Source organism: Argiope bruennichi, chromosome 6, assembly GCF_947563725.1.
Source record: "Argiope bruennichi chromosome 6, qqArgBrue1.1, whole genome shotgun sequence".
Classification (NCBI taxonomy): domain Eukaryota; kingdom Metazoa; phylum Arthropoda; class Arachnida; order Araneae; family Araneidae; genus Argiope; species Argiope bruennichi.
Window position 1 is genome coordinate 97,467,336 of NC_079156.1, and position 11,526 is coordinate 97,478,861.

At 32.1% G+C, this 11,526-nt stretch overlaps 1 protein-coding gene across 1 annotated transcript; it reads left to right on the forward strand.

Moving 5' to 3' along the window:
* Positions 1-1,619: 1,619 nt before the first annotated feature.
* Positions 1,620-2,579, forward strand: LOC129971849 (uncharacterized). The gene has a single exon (XM_056085824.1). The coding sequence runs from the start codon at positions 1,620-1,622 to the stop codon at positions 2,577-2,579; it is 960 nt and encodes a 319-aa protein (XP_055941799.1).
* Positions 2,580-11,526: the final 8,947 nt, after the last annotated feature.

An 11,526-nucleotide genomic window follows, 5' to 3' on the forward strand; every position in this document is an offset into this window, starting at 1 on the left:
AATCTCCACGCTAATTATCCCAGAACCAGATACATTATATTCTTTGAATCTATCTTATTGAATAGTGTAGAAATTATCTTTTTTTGAGCAATCTTGTAACCCAATGGCCTGCAGTTAATATGTGTACTTCAGATTCAAATAGTTGTGTGTCAGGAAATCAGTATATTTCATTAACGGCATTCGTTTAAAACATATTCTCCTGTTGTCTTTTAATGTGGAAATTTAGCGATCAATATGTTTGTTAAGTTGTTATTATTTAAACAAACCCCTCACGGCTGACCTTCTTTAGGTTGTTACGGGTGTCCCCATTCCGAGGTTTCCTGGGATCTTTACTCTTTTTTTTCCACTGACCTTTCTCTCTTCTTTACTTCCTTCTCTCTTTAAATTTACTCCCCGCTGCCCGTTCTCTCTGTTTACTCCTTCCAACCCTCGACGATAAGCGAAGGAGCTCACCATGAGAATCTGACACCACTCTATTTGCTTCTTGCTTCTCATGGACAGTCAAAAGTCCCACGTGTTCGCCGTGAGTAGCGACCCATCAGACGGGTGGTACATTTCGGTCCCTGACGTATCAATCGTCCGGTATCCTAGATATTTGACTGGGCTGATCATGGAGATCACGCGAAGGGGTCATTTCTCGGGCTTGGCTTAAGGGTGATCATTATCTCCGGGGGTGACTGGTTATTTTTATAGGTATAGGTTATGGGTAGCATTATGGCAAGTGTCGATGTTGCGATTTTCCAGAGCCGGTAGCTGCAATCTCATGTTCGGCTCAGTGGAGACCTTACAACCAGGCCTCCACGTCCCTTTCAATACAAATATAATCTTGCATTAAAATGATAAGCACCTCAATTCTGTGCACCTCTCCGGGGCTCACCTACTTTAGGTGAGTACGGGTGTCCCAATCCCGAGGTACCCAGGGATCTTTACTCTTTCTTCTCTCCCCTCTCCCTTTTCTCTTCTCTCCCTTTCTCTCTTTCCACCCCCCCTTCCCCTTCTGTTTTCTTCATTCTTCCATCCCTCGACGATAAGCGAAGGAGCTCACCATGAGAAGCTGTCGCCGCTCTGTTTGCTTCTTGCTTCTCATGGACAGCCAAAAACCCCACGTGTTCGCCTTGCGTGGCAACCCTTTATTCGGGTGGTACATTTCGGTCCCTGGTGTATCAATCGGCCGGTATCCCAGATATTTGACTGGGCTGCTCAAGGGGATCAAGCGAAGGGGTCACTTCTTGGGCTTGGCGTTAAGGGTGGTCACTGTCCCCGGAGGTGACTCTCAGCGTATAGGTTCCGGCTAGCACCATGGTAAGCGCCGAGGCTGGGAATGTCTGGAGCCGGTGGCTGCCATCCCTTGTTGGGCTCCGTGGTGGGCGGTGCCGTCGGGCCCGAAACCTTCTCTAAGTAGCATGGCTTCTACTATTTCTAACTATTGTAATGCTTTTTCTAAATTTTTTGTTATAAGTGCTTAGAAAAGTTCATTGAAATTTGTTTCACCAATTGTTATTCACAAATGTATAACTAGTCTCATTGGAGAAGTTAGTAATATAAAAAAATTATTTAATGGTAACCTTCTTATAGAAGTGAAAAATAAACAGCAATCAGTAAACATTGAAAAGCTAAAAATGATAGGGGAAACCCAAGTCACTGTTGCAGCCCATCGATCTTTAAATCATTCTAGAGGCGTTATATCGGAACGAGAATTCCAGACAGACCTTGAGGAAGACATCCTAAATTGCCTCAAAGAACAAAATGTAATAGCTGTTCGTAGAATCACGATTAAAAAAAACAATCAAATCCAGCCTACAAAGCACCTTATCTTAACATTCAACACTCCTGTTTTACCAAAATCTGTGAAAATGGCCTATATAAACTGTTCTGTTAAACCATACATACCGAATCCCATCCGATGTTTCAAATGTCAGAAATTTGAACACACCATAATTGCATGCAGGGGAGAAAAAGAAATTTGTGCTCGATGCTCCCTTCCTGATCATAATAGTAACAATTGCACTTCGACAACACCAAAATGTTTCAATTGTAGCGGTGACCATCCGGAATACTTCCGATCATGCCCACGTTACAAAGAAGAAAAAGAAATTCAAACAGTTAAAATCACAAAAAACATACCTTTTCCAGAAGCTCGAAAAATAGTAACAGACAGAACACCTAAACCAGGTCTCTCGTATTCTGCTGCATTAAACTCAACAACTGAACGAAATTCGCAGCCAATACCTAAACCGACTGTTAATAATCCTGTAACACCTTCAAATACCAACCCAGATACTGTAACAATAAAAAGAAGTGATTGGCTCGCACTTCTTGAGATAAAAAGATCATATGAAGAAAATTCCTCCCAGCCTCCTAAAACCGTTAAGCGAAAAAAGATTTTGAATAAAGTAAAAGCTTGTCAACATCTTGAAAAAGAAAATAAAAAACATCAAATCGACGAAAAGGAAGAACAACTGAAAATTCATCCGTCAGACGATTCTATAAGTAGCATGGATGAGGACAAAGTTAATTCTTATTCTACTCACATGACATCCGAACATTTTAAATCAAAATTTTTTAAAAAACCCAAATAATGGCTATTCATTTAATCTCTTGGAACTGTAATGGATACCGCACCCATTCTGATGACATCAAATCTATTTTGAATAAATATCAACCAGTTTGCTTAGGGATCCAAGAAACACATCTCAACTCTATGACTGACGTGAGAATAAAAAATTATAAAATAAATAGAAAAGATTATTTACAAAATGCTCGTGCTTCTGGAGGTGTCGCCACTTTCATACCCAGCTGTTTTCCGTCCAAGAATATTGATATTACCTCTCCACTGCAGACTGTAGCTGTACAAATTCAGATCAAATCTGTAACTACCGTCTGTTTTGTGTACCTTCCACCTAATGACACCATTCACCAGAAAGATCTTGATGATCTTATCAAACAGTTACCAGCTCCCTTTATTATTCTTGGAGATTTTAATGGGCATAATACGCTTTGGGGTAGCACAGATACAAATGCAAGAGGTCGACAGATCGAAAAACTCATTGATGACCATTCTCTTTGTCTTTTAAATGATTCAAATGTTACTTATTTTCATCAGGAAAATAAAACTTTTCACACCATTGATCTTGCCATTTGCTCACCTTCACTTGTTCCCCTTTGGGATTTCTCAGTTTCAGACGATCTATTCAATAGTGACCATTTTCCCATTATTTTAAAATATTCAAAATCTGATGTTAGCCTTCCAAGAAGACCTGAGCGTTTTATCTTTGACAAAGCCAACTGGCAACTTTTTAGATCACATTCCGAAATTACAGAAGACATAGTAAAACAGCCAAATATTGATAATACAGTAGATTCAATAACAAAATGCTTGATAAAAGCTGCTGAAATAGCCATTCCGAAATCCTCTGGAAATTTGCCAAGGTTTTACAAACACTGGTGGAATGAAAAATGCGCTGCTGCTAAAAAAGCACAAAGAAAGGCTTGGGATAAATTCAGAAGATATCCTACCACCCCAAATTTTATTGCCTTTAAAAAATCTAAATCTTTTTTTAGAAGAATTAGACGAGAGAGTCAGTTTAACTCCTTCCAAAAATATGTTAGTTCCATCCACGGACATTTGTCTTCCAAGCGCATGTGGGAAAAAGTTAGGAAAATTTTAGGGAACAATAAATCATATCAGAAACTTTCATTCTTACACAGCAATGGAAATTCCATCACTGATACAAAAGATATAGCGAATACATTGGGTACAGCTTTTGCTAATGTAGCCAGTGAAGAATCGTATCCTAAAAGTTTTATTACCTATAAAAAATAACAAGAAAAAAGAAAAATCGATTTTAATACCTTAGCGTCATATGCTTATAATGCTGATTTTCAGCTTCATGAACTTAAGCGAGCATTGCAGAACTCACATCCTACAGCACCTGGACCTGACGGCATTCATCATGACATGATAAAAAATTTGAGTTCCAATTCGTTAAATTCGCTTCTAATTTTATTCAATAGAATATGGAATGAGCATGTTTTCCCAACGTCCTGGAATCGAGCAACGATTATTCCCATTCTAAAACCTGGTAAAAATCCAGAGCTTCCATCAAGCTACAGACCTATAGCCCTTACCAGTTGCCTCTGTAAGACTCTGGAAAGAATGATCAATGCTAGATTAATCCATGTTCTAGAAGAGAAGAAACTGCTCTCTAAATATCAGAGTGGATTCAGACATGGTCGCAGTACTTTAGATAACATACTAATCCTGGAAACGGCCATCAGAGAAGCGTTCATTACAAAAAAACATCTAGTATCTATTTTTTTCGACATGGAGAAAGCATATGATCGTACTTGGCGGCATGGCATTTTAAAAGATTTACATAATATGGGTTTTCGTGGAAAATTGCCAATATTTATTCAAAAATTTCTTCAGAAAAGAATTTTTAACGTTCGTATTAATGATGTTTTATCTGATGATTTTATTCAAAATGAAGGGGTACCGCAAGGGAGTATTTTAAGTGTTGTTTTATTTATTATTAAAATTAATGGAATTATGGAAAAACTTCCACCATATGTTCATGGGTCATTATTTGTCGACGATTTTCAAATCCATTGCTCAAGTACTCACATGCCCTTTATCGAACGACAATTGCAAGCTGCTGTCAAATCTATAACGGAATGGTCTGATAAAAATGGTTTCGTCCTTTCTACTCAAAAATCAGAATGCACTCATTTTTGTCGAGTTCATGGTTTGTACCCCGACCCAGCAATTCAGTTAAAAGGCACAGCTATTCCCGTTGTGAAAGTCGTTAAATTTTTAGGCCTCTTATTTGATTCTAAACTAACATTCCGTTCTCATATTCTTCATCTAAAGAAAAAATGTGCTCAGTCTTTAAATATTCTCAAAGTTTTGTCAAATACAACGTGGGGATGCAATACTTCAACTCTATTAAAAATTTACAAAATTGTCATTTCATCAAAACTAGACTAGGGTAGTTTGTTTTACAACTCAGCAGCAAAGTCTATTCTGCAGCATCTTGACGCAATACATCATCAGGGGCTCCGACTTGTATCAGGGGCTTTTAGAACTTCTCCTGTTCAAAGCTTATATATAATAACTAAAGAACCAGGTTTACAATTACGACGCCAGAGATTTTCTCTCAAATACTTTTTTAAAATAAATCAGAATCCGTCACACCCTTTATATGACAGAATCGTGAATCCGATTTATGGACAGTTATACGAGAAAAAGATTTCATTTATTCCATCATTCGGTTTTAGAATCCGCCCTCTTTTAGATAGTTTTAACCTAAAGAACATTGACATTTTAACTAAAGAAGACGAAATTCCTCCTTGGACATGCAAAAGCATTCTAACTGTCGATGATTTTAATAAGCTACCAAAATCTACAACTGCACCATCTGTTTACATACAAATTTTTTGTGATCATAGGCAGTCGTTTGAAAAATACGGCACTGTTTTTACAGATGGTTCCAAAATCGGTGACCACGTTGGCTCAGCTGTAATATTTGACCACATTGTACTTTCCAGAAAGCTAAACAAACATTGTTCTGTTTTTACCTCAGAGATTTTTGCCATCTACACTGCTTTAAGAGCGATAAGACTATTATCAAAGAAAGACTGGATCATATATACCGATTCAAAAAGTTCAATTGAAGCAATTTTGAACTCATCTAAACAAAGCCATCCTTTAGTGCTCAGTACAGTAAAACTATATTTTAAATTGCTGGATCGTAATTTTAATATTCTATTTTGTTGGATTCCCGGACACGTTGGTATCCTTGGGAACGATCAAGCTGATGTTGCCGCAAAAACAGCTAATTCAAATGAGGAAACCTTTGTTCCATTTCAAGACTTAGATCAAATTCTAAAGCAATGTTCACTTCGTGTATGGCAGAGTACTTGGGACCCGCAACTTGATAATAAATTGCATTCCATCCAACCATTTATTTCTGGGTTTAAGAATGACTCTCTCAGCCGTAGAATGAGTGTTGTGTTAACAAGGCTTCGCATAGGTCATACTCATTTTACTCACAAACATTTACTTCATTCAGTCACAGCTCCAATTTGTACAAAATGTAATGCTATAATTTCTGTTCGGCATATCATATGTGAATGCCCTAAATACCGCTTTCTAAGAACAAAATATTTCGGCAGTGATTATCCAAATTTGACAGATATAATTGGCGAACCTTTCCATATTAATGTATTTTCATTTTTACTTGACATTCATTTCATGCATAATATCTAAAATTCTATTTTCACCTTGTTATTTTAACTTTACATCCCCTTACTGAAATGAGTTTATTTTTTTGTATTTTAAGTTAATTCGAGTTTGGCACAGCTTGGCCAGTATTGGCCCTTGCGCCATTAAAAAACAATCAAATCAAATCAATTCTGTGCAAACATTAATCCTATATATCTACATAATAAAACAAGTGGTCTATTAAAATTATTAAAAAATTATTACAAAATCATTTTTTGCTGAACCAAGCATGTTTTTTTAGATAACAATACAAAAAATAGAATAATTTGACATTGAAATCTTATGTGCACTACAGAATAACTTCCGCAATGTATGCAATATTTTTTTAAAAAATCAAATTATTTTTACAAAAATCATTTCCTTATTTTTCATAAAACATAATTTTTATGTCTTTCTTTCAGAAGTATTTAAAATATATAAAAATTAATATTTTATTCTGTTTCGATCTATAAATTTATTTCAAAAAATTTTGATTCCATCATTTTAAAGTTGCATTCTTAAACTGTAAACAGAAATTTGACAATTTTGCAGATAATTTTCCAATATAGCTTATTTTATTTGAATCATGCCATTTAATCTTAAAAATTCTAACATTAGAATTTGATTACTAGTATACAACATGAAAATATTTGATTTATTTCATCTGGATTAATTTATTTTAATTTCTTAGCTATTATGTCTATTCAACCTATACATTTCAAACTATCGTTCCTTTAACTTAAAAAAATGATACCTAAATATCTTTGAGAAATGTAATTATATGATAAAATTATGTTAAAATGATGTTATAAATTTATAAAAATAAATATACTTTTTCACATAATTCGCAAAACTCTCATGTAATCTGTAGATTCCAAGCTGATTTAATAGGACAATACATTTCCTGAACGGGGGATGTAAATTGATTACATAATAGAGAAAGCAAAACAGTTATGAGGTTTAAAATCATACAAAATATGATAATAGTATTGATTTTTAGATGTATTGAGGTATTTATCATAGTTGGGAAGTCAGATACACTTAAAAATTGTCATCAGAGTACCACTTTTTTGTTTCCCATGCAAACAAGTACTATATATAGCTCTCTGCTGTAGCGTTCATATTGCCCAGATGAGCATCGGTGGTCCGGTGTGCGGGCTTCAAACCCGTATCATCCTACTTTAAATTATGAAGCAAGATTCAACAAATGGCTTCTGATCAGAAATGATTCTACAAACGAATATCAAATGAAGATTTTTCAAATTCTATAAACCGAATTGGACATATTTAAAAGTGGTACAAAATTTGCTTCCATATTTATTGTGTTTTATTAAAAAAAATTCAATCACTGTTACTGTTATTAATTCTTTCTTTTTTCTATTTTATCGCAGTGCTAAAAAGAAAGTAATTAAGAAATAACTCAAAATTTAAACCAATTAAGTATTTTACCTATTTTTTCCATTTTCCAACATTTTGTTAGTGATAAACATGAGCAGATAATAAATTATTTCAACATAATGGAAAACAACAACAACTAGTGATTGATTCTGTAACGGCATTGTTTTAAAATTTTGTTATTTAATTAAAGAATAGGCGAAAATTTCATAATTTTTGCAATGTAATTTCTGTAGTCGAAATTCAAATTCTTAACCGTGAGCTCGTTTTGTAAATCAGTTCAAATTTTTATATCAACAGTCTCTCACAACTTTGTAATTCATATAAACTATTGCCTCAAACTTTGAGCTTTAAAACATTCTGGTAATGATTGAAATATAATAAAATACTCTATAAAATATTGTAATGTTATGGTAAACAAAAAATGTATATTACAATAATTTAATAAAAAACAGCGTTTTCACTTGATCATATTTTGTACTGAAACAGTTACTAATCAGATTTTATCAACTAAGTGAAAAAAAATAATGTGGTGTTAAAATGTTGAAACATTAAAAGAATTTTTTTTTCGCTGAAAAGAGTATGAAATTTGATTTTAAAAGTTTGGGAAATTTTAATAACACTGTAGCTTAATTTGTGAATAAATGTATTATGAAAATTCTCATATATAACTTTTGGTAACTAATTTTTATAAATATGTTAAACTTTTGTTTAACAAAATTTTTTCAGAAGTACAAATAATTTTAATATGTTGTTCAGTTGATCCCTACCACCTTTCTTCCAGTTCTTTCCTAAATTTTGTATAAATAATTCTAATATTATGGAGGCCAGAAAGGGCGGAACATCAAATATTATGTAAAGCAGAAAAACTAAAAAAGAAAATAAGTTACTTTTGTGTCATACAAATAAATTCAACAGCCTTTCATTTTTTATGTCTTCAAAGAAAATTAATCAAATTCTTTTAAAATTTAAAAATTTTTAATTATATAATTCAGGAAAATTTATTATTTAATAACTGGGAATATTTAAACGGCACAGTGAAGAAATACCTTTATATATTTTGCTATGAAATAGAGAAAAATTTTCCTTTATAAAAAAAAAAAAATACCACTTTTTTATTTCCTTAGCATATAAGTGCTATATATATATAGCTAAGTTCTTTAAACAATGCATTACCCAGATGCGCATCGGTGGTCCGGTGTGCAGTCTTCAAACCCGTAAATAACCGAGTCAGAGTGATTCAATTCCACATTCTAGGCGACAGCTAGGATTTTTAATTTTTTGTTAGTTAGATTTTGATTTGTAAAACCAAATAATAATAAAAAATGCTCTTCTTCCTCAATTCATTCATTTGTATTTGATTTAACTGTTTGATGCAGTGTAATGATGAATTAAATAGTCAATGACTTACGCAGGTATATATTTTTTGTAAGCCAACATGATAATCATTCAATTTTGTTTTAACATGCTTTGTATGCTTATCATTTGGATACTTGTAATTTAATTTATTAAAACCTCATACTTACTTGTACTGTTTAGACTCCCTGCTTAAAATGAAACAATCTTTTGAAAAATACTAAAAACATTTTTTTTTTAAATATTTGCAATATACTATAAGATTTTATAAGAAAGATTCACAAGATTATAATTAAACGTTGAGGTGACTGATGAATTTATTATCTAATATTTTTAAAGTGCTTTTTAAATACTGATGTTCCTTGTGTTTTACTGATTTTTAAGGGCATTTAAATATTTTGAAATTTTGATGAAACTGGATACAAATTTGCTGAAAAATTCGTTAGTTTATAAATAATTAATTTTTACTATTTTTCCAAACTTCTTTGCAATAAGGTCTCAGCTGAGGCAATGAGTAATTTAATCATCTAGGCTGCTTTGCCATTGTGACAAGGTACATTTTGGCATAGATTCGAAAGTCAATTTTACTTAACAGATATAAATTTATGAATAATAAATTTTAATTACTTACAATATTAGCAAGAAATAACTTTCCCATTACAGAATCTTTCAGAGGACAATTAGCATTATTTTTAGATATAAAAAAGATTGAAAAGTTAGTTCTTTACTAATTGTGTCCATGTTGCAACAAAAGGCATTATAAGCAATATTGTTCGGTTAAAAACTGCAGAACCACGGCTCTTTGACTAAAATGTAATGTTAAATATGATGGGAAATAGATTGAACAGATTTAATGCTAGTTTTTTACATTATTTATCCTGTATAAAGCATATTAAATGATATAATAGTATTACAGCGCAACCTATCGGCGGATAATTCTATGAAATCTTTTAAGTTAATAAATGTCAAGCGCTTTATTTTATATATCTTTAGATCAATTTTTATCTCACTTGGAACAAAAGAAAGCAATTTAAAGTGGAAAGTTATTTTTTACCAACTACTCCGACACAATTGAGCTGCAACAAACTTTTATTTCCGAAATTTCACTAACATGCCAAAGTGCATATAGTTACTGGAGGCAAACTTCCTATTTAAAATTATGAAGCAAGGTTCAACAACTTGCTAATGATCCGAAATAGTATCAAAAGGGTTGTCCAAAGTTACCATTAAGGCTTTGAAGATTTTTGAAATCATATAAATCAAACTTGACTTATTTAAAAGTGGTACATAATTTGCTTCCATATTTATAGTGTTTGATTAAATAAAATTCAATCACTGTTACTGTTATTAATGCTTTAAATTTCCTATTTTATCGCAGTGCTAAAAAGAAGCTTATTAAGAAACAGTTCATAATTTAAACCAATTAAATATTTTATCTACTTTTTTTTTCATTTCACAACTTTCCCTTAATGATAAACATGAACACATATTAAATTATTTTCACATAATGAAAAAAAAAACAACTTATGATTGATTCTGTAATGGCATTGTTTTAAAATTGCATTATTTAATTAAAAAATAGGCGAAAATTTCATAATTTTTTGCGATGAAATTTCTGTAGTCGAAGTTCAAATTCATACCATGGGCCCATTTTGTAAATCTCTCTTATTTTTATTTCAATATTCTCTCACAATTTTGTAATTCTCATAAACTATTGGCTCAAACTTTGAGCATTAAGATACTCTAGTAAAAATAAATAAAAATAAAAGAAAACAGAGCTTTCACTTGGCCATATTTTTTCCTGAAAGAGTTACTATTCAGATTTTATCAACTAAGTGAACTAAAGTAATGTGGTGTTAAAATGTTGTAGCAGCGAACGAAAATTTGGAAATTTTTTGCTCAATAGAGTATGAAATTTGATTCTAAAACTTTGGGAATTTTTAATAACACTGTAGCTTAATTTGGGAATATGTGTATTATGAATATGTTCATATATAACTTTAGGAAAAAGATTTTTATAAATCTTAAACGTTTGTTCAACAAAATTTTGACAATAGTACAAATATTTTTTTCGGCGCTCTTCAGTTGATTCCTGCCATCTTTCTTCCAGTATACTTTCCCAAATTTTGTTATAAGGAATTGTAATATCTTGGAGGCCAGTAAGGGCGGAACATCAAAAATTATGTAAATCAGAAAAACTAAAAATGAAAAATAAGCTACATTTCTGCCATGTAAATAAATTTAACAAGTCGTATACATTTTCGTTAATTTTTTTGTGTTTGCAAAGAAAATTAATAAAGTTGTTTTAAAATTTGGAAATTTTTCATTATAAAATCCGTGAAAATATATTATTTAGTCACTGGGAATATTTAAACTGCACAATAAAAAAATACCTTTATATATTTTGCTATCAAAGAAAGAAAAATTTATCATTTATAATAAAAAAATTACCACTTTTTTATTTCCCTATGAAATAAGTGCTATACATAGCTAGGTCCTTTAAAGAGCAAATT

What these genes read in the sequence shown, in the direction of transcription:
- LOC129971849 (XM_056085824.1), top strand. Translation starts at nt 1,620, where the DNA reads ATGATAGGGGAAACCCAAGTCACTGTTGCAGCCCATCGATCTTTAAAT.